This window comes from Suricata suricatta, chromosome 1, assembly GCF_006229205.1.
Source record: "Suricata suricatta isolate VVHF042 chromosome 1, meerkat_22Aug2017_6uvM2_HiC, whole genome shotgun sequence".
Classification (NCBI taxonomy): domain Eukaryota; kingdom Metazoa; phylum Chordata; class Mammalia; order Carnivora; family Herpestidae; genus Suricata; species Suricata suricatta.
This window is the reverse complement of record NC_043700.1, coordinates 120163243-120183600: the sequence shown is the minus strand read 5'-3', so window position 1 is coordinate 120183600 and position 20358 is coordinate 120163243. Positions and strand designations below refer to the sequence as shown.

The 20358-nt window shown below is 38.5% G+C and overlaps 1 protein-coding gene across 1 annotated transcript in view; it reads left to right on the top strand.

Annotated features, from left to right (window-relative positions):
- The window catches only part of GRID2 (glutamate ionotropic receptor delta type subunit 2), a 1401829-nt gene extending 1392527 nt beyond the window's left edge, over positions 1 to 9302 (top strand). The window contains exons 15-16 of the mRNA XM_029943131.1: positions 3937 to 4177; positions 6803 to 9302. Of these exons, the coding sequence (XP_029798991.1) occupies positions 3937 to 4177; positions 6803 to 7225 (664 nt within the window). The 3' untranslated portion in view covers positions 7226 to 9302. The remainder of the gene's footprint in view (positions 1 to 3936; positions 4178 to 6802) is intronic.
- Positions 9303 to 20358: the final 11056 nt, after the last annotated feature.

Sequence of the window (20358 nt, the reverse complement as noted above, 5' to 3'; positions counted from 1 at the left end):
TTGTTAATTAACAAAAAGGAGGATGTAATGATACTTTCCTTTTAAAAAAAATTATAGTGCTTATTTATTTTTGATAGAGAGAGAAAGAAAACATGAGTAGGGGAAGAGAAGAGAGGGAGGGAGACACAGAATCTGAAAACAGGCTCCAGGCTCTGAGCTGTCAGCACAGAGTCTTATGCAGGGCTTGAATCCACAAACTGTGAGATCATGACCTGAGCCAAATTCAGATGCTTAATGGACAGACTGAGCCACCCAGGCACCCCTGCAGTGACACTTTTCTAATGGAATTTCCAGGAGCATTAGATTCTGTAGCAAGAATTTAGGGCAGAACTCTGAGCTTAGAAAACACTTTCCTTCCCAACACTTCTAATCCCTGCCAACCTGTATTCCTAGAATCTGTTGTGGGCTTGACTGAGAGATCCTATGGTCCAGGTGTTCTGTCTACCTCCAAAAATGGGGTGTCCATGAGATGCCTCAATCATCTGTGCTTCCTGGTATCAACTAGACAAAGAGATCTTTGTGGTGTGATGAGCCTTGAAGGCAAGTAGAGAAGTCTGCTCATCTTTCCTCATGGTAACTCCTGCCGCCCACCTTGCTGAACCTAAATGTTCTATAATTAAACAATTTGAATTTAAGACCCTTGGCTCCATTAGCATCAAAATGGGTACAATAGCGTATACTTCATGTACACTTTAATGATTATTTTTAAAACCAAATTATTTTGGGGACACCTGGGTGGCTCAGTCAGTTGAGCGTCGGCTCAGGTCATGATCTCACCGTTAGTGAGTTCGACGTGGGTGCTGACAGCCCAGAGCCCAGAGCCTGCTTCAGATTCTGTGTCTCTCTCTATTTCTCTGCCCATCCCCTGTTCATGTTCTGTCTCTGTCTCTCAAAAATAAATAAACATTTAAAAAAACAAATTATTTTTCAGATGTACAAATAATAAGGGTACATTGTGATACCAAATACCACTGAGGAGGAAGAGCAGGGAATCACTGGTTCCCAGATGAACATGTGTATGAATGAAAAAATAAATTAACACAAATTGAGGGCATTAAAAAGAAACAATATCACAATGTTGCTCAGGCCATTCTGGCTGAATATGCAGTTGTGGTTTAACATAAATTTTGACCCAGAAAAATACTTGGTGTGAGATCATTCTTTAAATATTTATTGAATGGATAGATGAATAGGAAAGAATGGAATAAATTAGAAAATAGCATCAGTGATAAGAAAATAAGTAGAATCTGAAGGTAGGGTCCATTTACCAAAAACCATGTTCAGAATATTGAGTCAATAAGTACTTGCCTGCTCTGTGTTGGGCAGTATGGATACGGTGAATGCACATTCTAGAGAAAGGAACTGACATTAATGCAAAAAATACAAGTTATTATAAATGATGCTAAGTTCTGTGAAGGGAAACCTCCACTTCTCTAGACATGAACCAGTAAAATGTGGGGGAGGGGGAGGGGCGGGAAACTTACCTGCTCATTTTGTGCCAAGTTGTATTCTCATTAAGCAAATGCTGCTGTAGCTTCCTTTTGTCTCTACACATACCTCTAATGTCAAATTTAAGAATATTATTTTTTTAGAGATGACTAAATTTTTCCTTCAAAGTATTCAATGGCGTCCTGACTACCTAGTGTATTTAGGTAGGCAAATAGCCGATGGGTTTGCCGATATCATTTGAATGTATTGGCGGATACGCCAAGCAAGCACCTTCGAGGCTGTGATTACAGATGTGTGTGATACTTCACACCACCCTGCCAGTTCTCACGAGTAGTTGTTTCTTTGGAAAAAAGTAGTTGTTTGTCTCGAGTGCATTCCATAAAACTTTAGCTCCACAATTGTTAATATATATTATCAGGGAAGAAAGAAAATGATGAAAAAAGAAGGAAAAGTCAGATAACTTTGGGAAATACTAAATTAAACAAAATCATTCAAGTTTTCTTTTCTACAGGTCTTCCTAGAACCTTTACTAGACTGATTTTGTACAGACTTTGAATCTGTAAATTGCTAAGAAGGTGTTTCTTAAAGGTAATGACCACAGAACCCTTTTCTTGCCGAAACCCCTCCAGGTACTGGTGTCCCACAGAGCACACTTGTAGAGTCTGGAAAATACAAATGACTCTGTCTGAGAAAAGGGAAGAATAAGGCTGAAAGTGTAATCCATTAGTATTCATAATCATTTTAGTAAATTCAATTAACCAAATTAGCTGACATTTTTGAGCAACACCCTGAAGCAACAGAACTTTAGACAGATCCGTATCATAAAAAAGGGTAAGTCCAGGTTGTGAGGGGAACTCCAGAGCAACGTCAGTCTTGGAGTGTCACCTGGGGGTCCTGAGGGCGACGCCAAAGGTGGATGACAAGTGTCTCCGTCACAACCCTTTAAGCTGGTCTTCCTGTTTGACTCAAGTTGAATGTTGACTCCACCCCACCTTTTAGCTCATTCTTATAAACACCTGGATGACATAAAACCAATAAAAAGGTAATGCATCGCCAAAAGAGCATTTACTCCTTCCAGAAAGACATCATTCTTTTAAAGTTTTAAGCAGTCTCTTCCCAAATGACCAAGACCCAAAGTGAGAGTACAAATAGAAGTCTACGTATCCTGAGGCTAACTATATAAACATTAAAAATTGAGTTAAAAACTCTTAGATAAAATATGTTCTATCCTCTTACCTTGACAAATATACCTCCATGACCCTCAGGAGGCCAGATTTGAGTTTCTAATTTGTGATTAGCTAGAAATACTACACTGACCCAGGGGGTTGGTCCCTGGCTCCTCACTTCCACCTTCAGCTCTGTCCTGCACAGTGAAGGATCGCCCACACAAAGGTATAGACCGCTGACCTCATACACCCAAGCCCAGTCCACACTCTCTAAACACCACTGTACAGACCTGTGACACCCCTGTGGCTGTGAGATTTGCTCTCGGGAGGAAACATGTGGGACAAGCCTTCCCAGCTCCTGGAGGAGCACTCGGAAGTGTCTGGGCGGGAAATCCTCGGAACCCTGAGGATGGGACCCACGCCCGACAGGCTCATAGCCTTGGCCCTGACTATCCTCACCTGTGAGAGGGGGCAGAGCTGAAGAAGGGCCAAGGTAGGCAAGAGTATTTGGAAATAAGAATAAATTCTCTATGAAAATCACACTTTAAAAAAGCCACAGTGTTTGCAGCCAGCCCCAGACTCTGGGGGAAAAAGAAGACGAAGAAGGGTATTTCTTATTTGAATTTAACTACTTCTAAAAGCCTCTGGTCAACTTTTCTTCTTGTTCTCCAAGGTAAGATTATTTTCCCCTTTGGCATTAAAAGAGAAACTACATCCATTGTACGAAAAACCGAAAATGATGTATTTTATCAACTTCAAACTTGTCCCAAGGCTTTCTCCCACACTGTGTTAAATAATAGAAGACTTTTTAATTGAATTTCTTTGTGTGTAGCATATGCTGGGCGACATTATGCCAGCATCTTGCTCTAAGCAGCAAAGCGTTCTTCATAAAAGCATTAAGATCCAGAGCGCCATTCTGCATGTAGGGAGGCAACACAGAACTGCAGCAGCTTGAAACCACATAAAAACAGTGCCTGTGAAATGTAATTGTAAAAACACATTGCAACAAAGCAGGGGGGAGTATTTAGAATTATAGAATAAAACCAAAAAAAAAAGAAGAAGAAGAAGAAGAAGACGAAGGATGGAGGGAGGAAGAGAGGGGAGAGAGGGGTGAGGGGAAAGCCCTTGGCACAACTCTGTCTGTAAAATCAAAGCAATAACGTTTTCAGGGTCCTGGCATTCCATCTGCAGAGGCTAATCTGTACATTCATTTCCTCTTGACAACCACCATCCTTTAGAGGTGGGATTATAAATGGATGTGTTGTGGACCGAAGCAATAACTATGTCTGCAATAACACATGACTGTGTTCTTTATCCCAAGGATCCTGGAGCTTCAGCAGAATGGTGACATGGACATCCTGAAGCACAAATGGTGGCCAAAGAATGGCCAGTGTGACCTGTATTCCTCAGTGGACACAAAGCAGAAAGGAGGTGCCCTGGACATAAAGAGCTTTGCAGGAGTTTTTTGTATCCTGGCTGCTGGAATTGTCCTCTCCTGCTTTATAGCTATGCTGGAGACGTGGTGGAACAAGAGGAAAGGCTCCCGGGTCCCATCAAAAGAGGTACTTGATTGAGCTTCAGCACTAAGTTGAGCCAACAAGCAGGCTGTGTTTCCAGGGACAATTAATCACCAGGAAGAGAATAATGGGTTGGGGGTGGTCCTTGTTTCTTCTTTCTTTGAATATTGAAAATAAATTTATGAAGTATACAAAGTGGTGATGCCAATACCAATTTCCATTTTAGGACATCCCAGAGAAATGAAGAGGAGGCTTAGTGTTTGAAAGACTGACGATTTCATATGCCGTAAAAGGCTTTAAAATTCTGCCAAATCTCAAGATAGACTTTAATTCAGTGATTTTCTTAAAGGCTGTGATTCCCTTGACCAGTTCACAATGATGCTTAACATTCTATCTCAATAGATTGTGGAACTTATGTAAATTACTTGTGTCTCTAAGATTCAGCCTAAGAAATACAGTGCCATAGCAGAATAATCATAATTTGTCTCTTCACCACACGTGACTCCTTCCCTCTGTCTGTAAACAGACCTATAGAAATGATCATATGTTTTCAGCTCTTTGATGACTCTAAGCTTAATAAATCCATTTTGCGGAATCATCTAGAATTAAATTTTTAATAAAATAAAATGTTTTTCAGAGATCTGAAAGAATAATTGCAGAGTTACACACAGTATCTCTCTGAAGTGGCATGTGCCTCATTTACATCACACACTATGGAAGTTGGAAATGACCAGAGAAACTAGGAAGTTAACTTGCTTAATTGACTTATCATATTTCCCCTGGACACAAACGGTGACAATTTTTTAAATAATGAAATTATATTCACTAAACCTTTATAAAGAGGAATGAAAAGCAACCTGAGTTTGCTGCCTGATTTGATTTGCTGGATAGTTTCAAAGGACAGTTTTAAATTATCTGTAACTAGACTTTGACTAATTGATGATTAGAGTGAATCCTGAGAAGATCTGCTTTAATGCACAAATAAAAATGACTTCTGATTTGCATATGAAGGTTTACATATTAATGTACTCTTTCAAACAGATTTTTTTCTAAACTAGTCTGAGAATTCCTTTCTACCACTTTATAGGCAAAATTGATCAACACCATTTATCAGGAAGAGCTCAGCTTACCAAAGATAAAACTTGGCTTCCTACCTATCTAAATGATCATACATTCTCAATTAGTGGAATATGAACTGAAAATTAATCAGGTTTTATTGTAGCGTTTTCTTTACGGAATAAGCTTCTGGTATCTCTATTGACATTGATTCACTGCAAAAGACCACATTAATGCAACATTATAGTTGAGATTTTATATTCTCAAAAATCTGAAAAGTAAGGACTCCCCAAGCTCTTTATATTTTGAATTACTATATATGATATTAAATTTTTGCATTATTATATCTGTTGATGGATGACTACATTATAGTTGCTGTGGGAACCATAAAATTATATCTCTCAACCCTCTAAAGTCTCAGTGATAATATTACATTAATGGATATTTTTTATTGGATTTTGAAATGAGAAAGGAGAAGGAAAAACAGTGATGCACATCAAAATATTTTTCACTGAGGAACACTATAATAGCGTAATGAAAAAAATACATACTCCATTCTAACTCATGACAGCTAATCCAGATCTATGAACAAATATTTTCTCTTCTTATGATTAATAGGTATTTTTAAACCCTTGCGAAATTAATTTATTGAACTTGACTATAAACATGACTGATAAAAGACATTTTTTTTCTTGCCAGTTTTCTTTTTCAAACATTGGGCTTTAATGCTCATTTTTAGTGAAAATCCTAAAGGATTTATGACTTGCTTTCAACATCAGAAATACGAGATTTTTACTTCCTTTTTCTTTATTAAGCACCTTCTTACTAAGACTCCATTAGCTTCGCTCACAGCATCTTCGATCTAGAGGCCATTTAGCATAAACCTGGCCCCAAACCAAAGCTGTCATTCACACTTCATGACTCGAAGGGGTCTTTAAAGGTCTCGCTGCCCTCACATTATTGCCTCATGCAGGTACTACATAGCTTGAGCGTCGTATGAAATCCCTCAATGAGAAATTGATTCTCTTGTGTTGAATGTTGCTCTTTCTAAATAATCTCACATCTCTCTGGCCTAAAGACAAATAACATGTTAACAGTCACTAACACTTTAGTGTGAACTAGCATATCATATCACTTAGCGCCAAAAACAGAAAGTTAAGGTTAGGAGTGAATAGGGGAAAAGAACAAAAATCTCGCTTGAAATAAGACACCCTGAAAAAGGAGGAAGCATGTGGAAAGAAGAGGTGTGGTGGGGAAGTGAGTTGTTAAAACCATACTTCTTATTTGTATGATTTTGCCGGGGTCTGTCCCTGATCTTATAGAATGCAATCACCCATCTACTGCTCCCATATTTTTGTAGTTGCATGTGACATATATAGAATTTTCAGTGCAAGAAAAAGATTTATGATAGATAATCTTATCTCAGAGTCATATTTGTACCCCCAGAACCTAGCACAATGCCTGGCTCATATTAGGTGCTCAGTAGATATATGTTAAATGAATAACCCCCCAAGTTCAGTTAATTACATATCATGTTTGCTGAACTACTTTTTTTTTTTTAACCATGGAAGCTAGTACTGATGAGAACCTTATCTTCTTTTTCTTCATCTCCAGGATGACAAGGAAATTGACCTGGAGCACCTCCATAGACGTGTAAATAGCTTGTGCACAGATGACGACAGCCCCCATAAACAGTTTTCCACCTCGTCAATTGACTTGACCCCTCTGGACATTGACACTTTGCCAACACGACAAGCCCTGGAGCAAATCAGTGACTTCAGGAACACTCATATCACCACCACAACCTTTATCCCAGAGCAGATCCAGACTCTTAGCCGCACACTGTCAGCTAAAGCTGCCTCTGGTTTCGCTTTTGGCAACGTGCCTGAGCACCGAACTGGCCCTTTTAGGCACAGGGCACCTAACGGGGGCTTTTTCAGGAGTCCTATAAAAACAATGTCTTCTATTCCTTATCAACCAACTCCTACCCTGGGGCTCAATCTGGGTAATGATCCAGACCGAGGCACCTCCATATGAGCATCAAACAAAATCTCTTCACTGTTTCTTTTGTAGGACTCCCTTTGCAAGGAGCGACTGTATTATTGTGGGACTAACATGGATGTAACATTATTTTTTGAGAAAAATCAGGATTATTAGTAACAGTTACAGTTCTTTCTCGCCACCTTCTCCCTCTTCTCTCTCTTCTATTTCCTTCTCTTTTGCCCTCTCTTTCTGTACATTTCCTTCCACTTTTTTTTCATTACTCAACTTGTTCCCCCAGAATATAGTATACTAGGATCCTATTAGTCCGCTTTTCATATACTGTACTTCAAGTATAGGAAATGTGCACTGAGTATACTAAAAGCATATGCAGGATTAATTTCACATAAAGGCCTCTTATGTAACATTTCTCTATTTTTAAAACTATAATTGCAATAACTTCAGTCTTTTTACATTCTTCTGCTGCATCCATACAATGCTCCACTGCTGTTGAGTGTCCTTTAACTGTGGACCAAAGGCAACCCCTGCAGTGTTTATACGATAACTTAAAGACCATTCAGGCCACATAATATGAGAATGCAATTTTGTAGGATTACAAAAAAAGCCATTACTATGCCAGTCAAGACTACAGTTAAAACTGCGCTTGCACTGTAACAGTGCATATGACCTTTATGTGATTGTACAGTATTACAAGTTTTTTCTTATGTACAGTACACTATCATATGGCAGAAGCCTCTATTGTGTTAAATAAATTAGTATCTCATATATATACATATATATGCACCTATATAATGTGTATATATATTAAAGGGCGGCCATTGCTATTGCAATTCATTTAATAAAGCTTTAGTTTAAAAAACAGTATTGTATACAGGAACTATGTATAGTGCAGGGGGTCTTTTCAGTTAGAAAAGGCAGGTTGCTTTAATGTTATTCTGACTCGCATTGTTTGCCAACAGACAATATTTTATACTTTTGTTATTAAAACATCCAGGGCGGTTTAATATTTGTTCCTAGATGTAACTCCTTTGAATAGGTTTTGCATTTGTTATTCAGCAGTGTACAAAGCTAACCTTGATCATTTTACTTTTAATCAGTTATCTCAATGGAAAATGCTATTAGCTGGACCACGTCCACAGCAGCACATAGAGCTCTATAAGAGTTTAAACGTAGATCATCGAAGGTTAATAAACCCTCTTCCAAAGCAGAAAGCCAGTCAGTACAACCGTAGCTGGGGAGAGGTGGGAGCCCTTGAGAAAAGTTGATGTGGCCTTACTTACTGTCCTGCATTATCCTAAAGAAGAAAATATAATGACCATACCGGGCTCTCGACTTCACCCCCCTGTTTATTCAGTTCTATTTGGAGGAGTTATGTATTTTTTACATTAGTGCCAAGTGTATAGAAGATGACAGCAAAAACAGTGCCTCTTTGCGCACAACCCTTTTGAAGTAGCATTCTCACCTGTTAGAACTATAGAATGAACTTTGTTTGTAATCCTTAAATTAAAATGTGGTAAGTAGGAAGCAAGAACTTATCCTGTGTTTTCACACAGCCATACACTTATTTTAATCTAATTCATTCCGTAGCTAGGATTGATAGAGGACTCAACCTATGTGATTTGCTTTAGGAGAAATTAAAAGGTATATTCTTAAGGTATATTATATTTTGATGCTAATTCTGTTCTGGGGAGCATCTTGTACTGTCACTGTTTTTGTACTAAATCTTCAAATATTGTCTACTGTGTAAGGCAGAAAAATTTCTTATCATGCAAAAACCATTTTGTTTCCAGGGTAACAAGTACCTAAGTGCATGCACAACTTGTTTTCCCTTGTAACATTCATGATCTCATTCCCAACTCTGATTTTAAAACAAAACAAAACAAAAAAAAAACTTAACAACAAGCTATATAGGGACATACCAGATGTTGCAGTGATTTTAGCTATCGACAAACTGTTAACCATGTACAATATTTAAAATAGGCCTATTTTGATGTATTGCCTATTATACACAAAACACTTTTTGGAGGCCTCAGTTATGAGTGGCAGAGCTTTCTGTGTATAATTTGTCTAAATAATTTGTCTAATAAAAACGTTTTCTAAACTTGCTCTCATACCATTGAAGTCTTAACTATAAAATCAAAAAATGCCTACTCTCTCACAGATCGACCTGAATTTTTCTAAAAGTTCACCTTGAGTTAATTCAAGCATAAAGCACGTTAGGTTTTATGACCAGATCTAAGCCAAAAAGAATGGCTCTCTAGAATCAATACTATGTGATGTCCTAAACCAATGAAAAGAGTGCCTTTCTGCTATATGAGACAATTTGAATCAACAGTACATTTGTTTTTCTTCACACATATTTCTATTTGTGATGTCTCTGTGAGCACTTTTTTGGGAAAGATTTATACTGGTTCATGTAAACAATGTACCCATTATAATAATAGAGGACAATGGCTTGTCACATGAAAGAAAGAAAGAAAGAAAGAAAGAAAGAAAGAAAGAAAGAAAGAAAGAAAGAAAGAAAGAAAGAAAGAAAGAAAAAGAAAGAAAGAAAGAGTAATTATAAAACTTAGAATTTATGTATAAATAATTGCTTTGTTGTTAGGGAAATATTCATCATGCTGAATCTATTAATTTGAAAATTAATTGCCTCCAAGATTATTTCTAGTACAGTGTTATTTTCCTCATTTGAGCAACAATATTTTTGTCTAGCATTTAGCTCACTCAATGAATATATACCTGAAAATATATTTAATTAGATTAAAATCTTCACTGCTCTAAAATTCTATTAAGGTGATTTTTTTTTTAACGTTGGAATTATGAGTAACAATACAGGTCTAGACTCTCTGGTTTTGCAATCTAAGATGCTGAGAAGCTGTGACTTGCCCAAATGTTTGACAAATCTAAGGCTTAATACTGGGTCTTTTAAAATTATTATCATTTAACTCTGCCTTGCTTCAGTCATATCTGCTGGTCATCCTGGGTTGTAAATGCAGGGACGGCTCAGAGACAATGCCTCCACCCCGTGCTCTGCCCCAGCCTAGGCTGCAAATCGCTAGGAAAATTTCCTCCTGCCTGGGGCCACATAGATCACCTGAATCAGAGGGGAAAGGGAACACCTCAGGCTACTTCCCCAAGGTCAGGGTTGAGGCTGAACTCAGGCCAGACCCAGCTTCTGTCTAGTACTACATTTACTCCATTGTTGGCTTGGTTCACACCACTTACACCAACCTTGCTATTTCAGAACAAGACAGATAACTTATATCCACATAATTTTATTCTTTTCAGATGTTGGATTTTTTTTTTCCCTTTGGTGAATCATTAAGAGAACTGGTTGTCACTTTCAACCACCTCAGAACGTGTGCACAGGTTTTGGGTCCATGATACATTAGAAAATTGTAAGACTTCCTTTCTTCCCTCATACATATCAAGGGACAGGCAATTTGTTGTTTTCTTAATTATGTTATTTTTCATCTCTTTTAATTTGGGATTGGTTGTCAACTAAATAAATACTTTTAAAAATAGACTGCTGAATGGTACTTTGCTTCATCAATTAAAAAGGAAAAAAAAAATGAGAAGATTCACTTACCCCACATAATACCTTCCAAGTCACACAATTGATGACAGATATTAATATTGTATAATCAAAAGTTTAGAGTGAAAAAACACATTCTGGATTATGAGTATAGTAAATAAGGTAGAGCTAAGAACTTTCGGACTGGCAAACGTAGGTTTTATCCTTACGCACGCATCCCACCATAACTGACTAACTACAATGGCCTCACTAAAAATTGACTTCCTTCTAGAATGTCCTTATTTCTAAAAACAAATTCTATTTCCAGTCTTCGTGACCAGATATTTATTAATAAATGGCTAGCAAGTATGGCTAGAGTTATCACTTGAAAAAATTTTAGCAAATGCCCACTCATGAAGGACTGTATGAGATCCCTTGGTTGGGAACAACTTACCTGCCATGAAAAATTGGAAATAAAGTTTCTTATATTTAATAGATTTAATTCGATGTTATTAGTGTTTGCTGAAAACCTATTATGTGAAAGCCACCATGTGTAAGCAGTTACACATGGCCCACATGAATTTATTTGTTTTAAAATGTGTCTGGATGTGTTCTACCGCCCAGCTGTTTCCTTGTCCCACATCAACATGCAGGATACAGACTTTCTGAGGTGGTGGAACGCGTCACCCCAAGCCAGTACAGTCCTCTTTGGCCTTGGCCATTCCAGTTGACTGAGGCAACCCATCCTGATAGTTCTGGAGAGGTAGTAGAATCTATCTTCTTAGATTCAGATCATCTCCACAAAGAAGATGTGGAGATTTCCCAAGATGCCAGACTATGAAGCCAAATTTTTAGAAATGTGAAAATTATCATAAGCGACATGCAAACTATGAAGTAGCCCCTCCTCCGTATCAATGCTTCCATGCCATTCGGAGACGGACTCCTACCTTCTGGTCTCCATGTCAGAATGATACAGATTACAATAACTCATTTTCTATCCCTATAGGTCTAATCACTTCTGATAGAGCTCTTAAGTGTTTAGATTTGTTTCAAAGGGATTACTCAGTGAATCTTACTCAGGCTACTTTACAACTTCTATAAACTTCTGTTTAATTGCAACTGAGATCCCTCGCCACTTTTCCTGTCATCTAAGACACAGGATACAGTGTGACATAGGAGCTGATGAACACATAGGGTTTTACAGGACGTCCAACCATGAAACAGCCTCCACCTGCACACACTTCCAGAAAAGTAGAAACTTCGTGGTTTTGCTCCATTTGTAAAGACCCACAGAGGGAGAAAACAATTACACCACGTAGTGATTCACCCAACCATGGGGACAGACACAGACTAGAGGAGCGGTCTCTTGTTTTCTCACCTGAATTTTCCAAATTTCTTGTTTCAATAGTTTTCTTTTGTTTTTTTTTTCCATGTAATATTAGTAACAAAGCAAAACTTATTCAAATTTTAGAAATGGTTTTAATGATCCAAAAGCTCTTCTTTGACTTGTTATTACATCCAATTTAGGACCAAGTGTCACCTTTTGACTAATGTTGCACGTTGCCTAGAATTTCTTCAGAGCAGAGGAAAAAACTGGTTGTGCTATTTGGACACGTCATCACTTCCCTTATGCTGTAGGCATGGCTATCTAGACTCTGTGCCGAAGGAAAGCCTGGTTTCCCTCTGGAGAAACCCTGGAGGTTCCCACCGCAGATCTGGCACCATATTTCAAAAGGCTCGAGCTATCTATGATGAGATAGAAAATTCACATGATTTTCAGGATGACATTAATTCTCATTAATTAAAAACTAATTAAGCTTTCATAACAGCTGCTTTAGAAGGAGAAACATATGTCACAAAATCAAAATTGATACAGCATCAGAACTAGAGATGGAAAACAGTGCCTTTAATAAATATTTAGCCTGCCAAAAAATTTGAAATATGGGTAGAAAGCACACTTTAAGTTTTCAAATTGTTATATCTCATTTTTAAAATTGGTACTATTAAAAAATTTTTAGGAATTTTTAGACTACATCTGTGGCTATTTTTAATTTTTTAAAAATCAGACATCATTATTGAAAAACAAAAGACAAACTACAGCTTGCTATTCACTACACAAAAGATTCATGATAGGAGGCTTTGAGAATTAGTTCCTCTAATGTATTATAAATAAGAGTCAATTTGCAAAAATTTGTTATATAAAATTTTTCAGGATAAGCTGCTTCCTGGAGCAAAGGGTACCTGTATCTACTTCACACTTATAGTTAATATTTAATCCTCTCCAAAATTATATTAAAGTTGACTTTTACACTAATGCTAGTCCTCTATTAATATCTATTTATAAAAGTTGACTATGAGATTTATTTTTAAAAATAAAAACACATTAAAATTAATTTGAAAGTAGAGGTATCACATATCCAGCTCATCTAACTTGACTTTATCACTCTAGAAAGAGTTATTGAATACCTAGTAGGTTCAAATACTTCTATAAGCAATGTTAAGGAGACCTTTGAACATCAGTTCCTAGGTGGATTATAGTTGTGTCATATATTAATTGACATTAGATATCAAATATAGAGCTCTCATTCACATATCATCTTTTTTAAAATGATTATTTATTTTTGAGAGAGAGAGACAGAGTGTGAACACGAGAGGGGCAGAGAGAGAGGGAGACACAGAATCGGAAGCAGCTCCAGGCTCCCCACCTGTCAGCACAGAGCCCGATGAGCGGCTCGAACACATGAAACGTGAGATCATGACCTGAGCCGAAGTTGGACGCTCACCTGACTGAGGTGTATCTCCAGCACCCAGGTGCCCCACAAATAATCTTTTTTAATGAGTACAATACTTCTTACCAAATGGACATATTAAAAATAAAAATAAAAAATAACTAGGCAGGGTAGGAAGATATACATGTAATAGGGACTCCCAGCCTCACTTCTGCATGACTAACCATTTAAAACTTACTTCACTCACTCAGATTTCCCCACAGAAAACTGAGCCAAAAGTGTATCAAATCACCCCTTACATGTGTAACCTCCAAAGTTTTTGGTGTGTCCAATTAACATGGTAAGTCCTATAATACAGCTCAATTAGCAACAATTAATATATTTTAATTAATTCTTTCTTGTTCATCATCATTAAATGAGGCTAAAAATTCTTACTCCATAATAATGATTATATGTCTCTTTAAAAAAAACTAATATTAGTACAGATACATAAAGTTCAGTAAGGATGCAGAGATTATTAAGAACAGAACAATCACACAAGATCAATCAGTCCATTGACTAACATTTGTGAGCACCTACTATGAGTAAGGCACCCTAAAACAGAGATTTCTTAACTGGCGTGCCAAGGCCCACTCCCAAACCAGCAGTGGTCGCACGGTGCTGAGGTATCGGTCCTCCCTGAAACACGGTGAGCCCCGGTCTGAAATTCTGTCAGTGAACAGTACCATTCATTTACACCTGGCCTTTCCTCAGAAAGTTTCCAAAGTTGGAGGGAAAAAATAGAAACATTTGAAGGATTAAATACAAATTCATAGTTTAAATAAGGTCGGAAGACAAGAATATATATTATATCACAATGCAGAATGTAGTTAATTGTCAAGTTAGTCAGTAGAGAAAATATTCTGAGAAGAGAAGAAGAAGGCTGTGTGGCACGGAATGGCTTGCCAGGATGAGTGGAAATTTAGCCTAATCCCGGAGAATATGGAAAGGTCAGGGCAATGCAAAAGGGCTTCCAGGTGGAGGGTACCGTGCAATCAGAGGCACACGGATGGGTATGAGTGTTGAGAGGGACAGTATCCCACGAGGCCTGGAATGTGGGCTTTGTGTCAGGAAGGAGTAGGGAGTAAAGCTCAAGTGAGCCTGTGCAAAGCCTATAGGTTGGGCTCACAAGACTGCACTATATTCTGCTCATCGGTCCATCCCTTCATTCGTGTATTCAACGCATGTTCACCCAGGTCCTGCGATTGCAAGACACCATTCTAGTGCTGGAGCTACACCAGCAGACAAGGCTCCCTGCCCACGTGGAGGCTGCCATCACTTGGAGGACAGACGATAAACAGGATAATAAGCGAGGCATATAATCTATTAAATAAGTGCTGGAGAGAAAAACAGAAAGGAGTGGGAAGGCTAAAGTAAGAGTGGGCATTTGTTATTTTAAATAAGGTGTCCATGAGATGCCTCACTGATGAGTTGACATTTGAATGAAGCCTTAAAGAGAGGGAGGGAGTTAGCCATGCTGCTGTTCAGAGCGAACATTTTAGATGTTGAAAACCACTAGTTCCAGGGCTCTGAGGCAGGAGTGTGCTGGGCATGTTTGAAGAACAGCAGGAATATCAATGTCTCTGGGTCAGAATTAGGGGTGAGAAGAGGGCTCGGAAGGGTAACTCAGGGATCCAACTGATAAGGCTTTACAGGATGCTGTAAGAGACCAGAAATCATCAGAGTGGTTTGAGCAAAGCAGAATTCCTGTCACTAGATCCAGCAGATTGATTATAAAGCCAGATGTAAATCAAACTTGGGATCAGAAGCGCTGCCCTTTTCACCGGGGGCCTAAAACTATTTACCACCGTTTTGAATGTTAGGGGAGAGTGGCATGGGGTGCCAGTTGTTGGCTATGCCTCCATTTGGATTTTAGTTCTTGAACCATCAGAGAAAGACTAAAGCTGGACTCGTGTTCCCAGAGGCTCACAACCAGCGAATGTATGGAGACCGCCATCATGGGCATTGGGCAAACCACTGGAGATTTTTACCAAAGGAGAAATATGATCTTAAAGGGGTGGTTTAAAAAGCTCAAGCTGGTAGTAATTCATAGAATGAAATGGAAAAGAAGATAATTAAAAGACTTGTGCAATAATTGAGGCATGAGCTGAACTTCTGTGGTAGCCCAGAAAGGAAAAAAAATGATACCGAGGGTAGATGTACTTGAAGGTAGAATCAAGAGAATGAGAACCTGAAGATTAACGGAATGTAGATTGTAAAACAAAAATAAACCAAATATGACTGATTTTTCAAACTCAGATGTTATAAATATAGATATAACTTAACCAAAAAGTTCTAAAGTCAGAAGCATATTTTGTTTGATTCTCTTTTTTCTTAAATTGGGGGTTAAGGAGAAGAGATTATAGAATTGAGAACTGTTTAGTTCCTTTCATCAGGAGTCTGAGGGATTCTTAATAGATGGGGAGGGGTTATCTAGAGTCTGTGACCTTCAAACTGTTGCTCCCCTGATTCCAAAGGGTTTTCCTCAGGATTTAGGGGGGTGCTGTTCAGCGGAGGTGAGGCTCACTGGGCTTCAGTTAGAGCAGCCCCAAGTTGGTCTTTATATACCTCACTTCCAGTAACAATTTCCCTCATCCTCCAAATAACATGTTCTTACAGATGATCATCACCCCAATTCAGACATTTTCTGAGGCAAACCATTAAGCATTCAGCAATTTTAATGGACTGTTCAATTATTCTCCCTTACAGTTGGTTTTGTGTTGTGCTGAGAGTTGGCCCCAATAGTTCTTTGAAATGTTATAGAATGAGCTTCATCCCTTTTTCTCACATGAGGTTTACCATGTTTCGCACACAACGAATACTCAGAAATGATCAAACTCTCTTGTGATATGGTGATAGGGACTCAAATTGCACAACTGGGGATTCAGATACACCCAATTTCTCCAATATCCTTAAAGGAGAGCATAACTAGAGCAGAGTCCCCTTGCTAAAATGACCACGGAGCAGACATTCTGAACAGAAATCCAAAAAAATGTTTTAAATACGAACTTGTCTTATAAAAGGAACAAACTGAAATTAGCCCAATCATTACAAAGACCTGCTATGTGAAAGCCAGTACACTTGGAACTGTAGGTCAAATCAAATATCTGTGGAACTAATGTGTTTGGTTCCAGTAATTGCTGTGTGCTTTTAGTTCTGAGTCTATATCATCTTGAGAGTTCAGAAAGCATCCACTAACACAGTTAAGAGTATTATAAGAGAACAAAAAGGTAGGTTTGAAATACACATCATCATCACTCTTATCCTCTGAGAGTTTAGAAGGTAAGCTCTCACCAAGAAGGCCATCAAAACGACTACTTGTGTTTTGTTATGGATGCTGTCTGGCAGCTTTAACTGTCTCTCAACACTGAGGTCATGATAATGGTTCACTTTTAATAGGTCAAGGATGATTTCCCAGTTCTAAAGAAAAAGTGTCTTATATCAAATACAAACAAGAAATGGGTAGCAGGTACCTTTATGAATTTAGAATAACTTTGAAAAAACTTGCTTTTCAATTGTTTAAGAATATAATCCCTTGCAATTTGCTCTTGCCCCAGAATCTCACTTTTAAAATATAAACCATGAATCATACATTCACATACACAAAAGTAATTTTTCTTTTCCTATAAAAGAAACAGTACCCAAATTGTGTACACATATTGTATTGAGTATCTACACAATGTAAGAATTTCAAGATAGTTTGCTGATCACTTGTTTCTGAATTACATTTAATATACTATATGGCATATAGCCTCAGCTACAATTATTTCAAGTGTAAGGACTTTAATCCATTCTCATCTGAAGATGTAAGTTGCCAATTTCTGCCTCAATTCTTGCCCTTTGCAAGCTGGTATTTATGTTCTCCTAAATACAGCAACCATGCAGAGGGAGGGCACACTGATCATATGCCAGGACAGTGCTAGGTACTGTCTACACATTTCACTTGATTCTCATAAGATATCTGTAAATTTGCTATTACTAATCCTAACTGAGCATTTTAAAAACAAAACAAAACCTAAGTCTCCAGAAAGTTAAGTCATTTGGCCAAGGTCACACAAACAGCGACCAGGATGCCTGGATCGCTCAGTAGGCTAAGTGCCCAGCTTTAGCTGGGGTCATGATCTCCTGGTTAGTGAGTTTGAGCTGCTCCATGTTAGGCTCTGTGCTGACAGCTCAGAGCCTGGAAACTGCTTCGGATTCTGTGTCTCCCTCTCTCTCTCCCTGCCCCTCCCCTGCCTATGCACTCATTCTCTCGCTTTCTTTCTGTCTCTCCCAAAAATAAGTAAATAAACTTAAAAAAAATAGTAAGTGACCAAAACAGAATTCAAATCCACATCTGTCTAACTCAGAAACTCATGCCCTTTCCACCACAACAGGCTGCTCCCGGCATCAAAGAGAAATGGGAGTAAAAAGCCCTCTTATAGCCTTTCACTGCTGCAAGAGGCTTTGAACACTATTGGGAGCCATAAAAACCAACTGGTACTCACTAGCTGAGTATATTTTTGATACAGAAACTACAAGTAGTAAATAAAATATTCATAAAAGATGAATGTAAATGATGCATGCATCATAGTAGCTTAGAAAACATAAACAGATTCGGATACCCTGCCAGATTCCCTTCTGCAGCAGACACTGGGCAGAAACCAGCAAACCTGCCGATCCTCCTGTGTTCTTTGCCTCGGCGAATGATGTCAGCGACCTCTCTGTCGTCTTCTCCTCTTCCTTAGCATCCCCTTAATGGAAGATCAGAAAAACAAAGCCCTATTGAGGCACCTGGCATAACGCTCTACTACCTGACCCCCTTTTTGTTCCAGCCTTACTGCTACTGGACAGGTCTAAGCACATGTTAGCCTCTGTGGGAAAACGTTACAAGCTTCACCCTTTCCCAGCTCACCTCCCTCCTAAACATTTTTCCAGGTCATCTTACTAAATTACTTTTCAAGTCAAGTCACTCCATGATTTCTCTCTCTTTTTTTTTTTTTTCTGTGGCATTTCTATGGTCTGCTAACCAATGGCCAAACACCTTAGCTATGAATCTCTTCTGGCAGGAAGTACTCAGGCAGCCTTCCCAGAGAGCAATATTTGGGCCAAGGGGGTAGGATTTTGACAATTAGAAATATGAATGTGGACTATAAAAACTATGTGCGAGGAGGAAATGGGAAAGTGTAATTGACATGTTTTGGACCTGGAATAAGGCTGTTTGGCTTGGAAGAGAAGGTATTATAGAGACAGATAGAAGATAAGGTAGAAGAACCAGCTGGTTGATGCATTTAACAACTACATTTTGAGCATCCATTATATATATTACATATATGCCAAGATCCTAGGCATTGCAAAACATAAACATGCAAGATCTCAGCTATTATGGAAGAGACGTGTAACTACAACATAAGGCAAAGCGTGATGTGTTCCATAAGAGTAATCCAACATACTAGAGGGATTGAAGGGAAAGATGATACTCTTCCAAGTGTCCTTTTATTGAAATATAGTGATTTGAGTGATATGTAAGTGATTTTCAATAAAAGTCGATAGTGTGTGAGAATTCAGAGAAAGGCAAGACCTTTCCTTACCAGCGTGATAAAATGTCTTTGTGACGAACACCGTGTGGGAACTGGGTTGAACAAAGAAGTATAACTTCCAAAGATTCAGAGTAGAAGAGAAAACATTTTTAGGCAAAGGGAAAGATACGATCCAAAATCACAAGAGGAGGAAAGCAAAAGCACATTTGAGAAAAATCAAATAATTTGGTTGCAACATATGGCCCATGAAGAGCAGTAAGAACATAAGATGACAAAACTATAAAAATCAAATCCAACCACCTACCTAATGTTTGAGTGTCATCCCTTTTATAGTCTATTCCATTTCTGAACAGCTGTGAATATTAGTAATATGATAGTGTTTACAGTCTACTGAGAAAGACAGACAATTTAACAGGCAATGACAATAAATTGTGATAAGTGCTGGGTAATGGAAATACAAAGTGATTTGCAACCCAGCGCAGGGATAGGAAGAGCTCTCTAGCTGAGATGCCAAGCTAGACCTGAGTTAGAACTGAGAGTCAGCCAGGCAAAAGAAATAAGGGTGAGCAGTGCATGCAAAGACCTGAAGCTAGAGGGCAAGAATTGTTCCAGGATCGAAAGAAGTCACATCAAGTCGGAACTTCCAGGGAACAGAGAATATTAAGAGAATAAAATCAACAGGTAGAAAGCAGTCCAGGCATCACTAGGTAGCCATTGACAAGTTTAGAGTGAAATAGTGACCTGCCCATATTTTTATTGAAAGTATCATTCTAGCTGCCCTAGGAGAAAGTTTTGGAATAGGACAAGATCTGAGAAAGGTAGGCCAATTGGGACACTTGGGTGGCAATCAAGTCCTAGTCACTCATAGTAGCAGCAAGGAAAGAAGACAGTGGGAAGATTTGGAGCCTAGGTCTGAGTCTGAAGTCTTTTTGAAAGCTTTTAGCATAATTTGAATCATGAACAGTAATAAAAATCCTCCAAGGAATAAGGGGTCCGCTTGGCAGAAATAAGTTCTGGGTACAGAACCCTGTGAAAGATCAACACTTGATCAAAGGACGCAAGAGTATACTAGCCGAAAGAGAGTGAGGAAGAAAACTTCAGAAGCAAGTAGTGTCAGAAATCAAGGGAAGAGCAGTTCAAGAGAGAGGGGTGAGTATTGTCAAGGGCCCATTAGATTTAGCCACATGACGGTCTTCCAGATCTTGGCAAGAACAGTGTGGAGGAGAATTGGTGGAGACAGAAGCAGTTGGGGGAAGAATGAGTGGAAGAGCTTATACACTGTTCTTCCAAGGAAAGTGGTACAGAGAGGAGAAAAACGCATCTGTACCCGGAAGACAGAATGGGGTCCACGAAGGGTGTTTGTTTCCG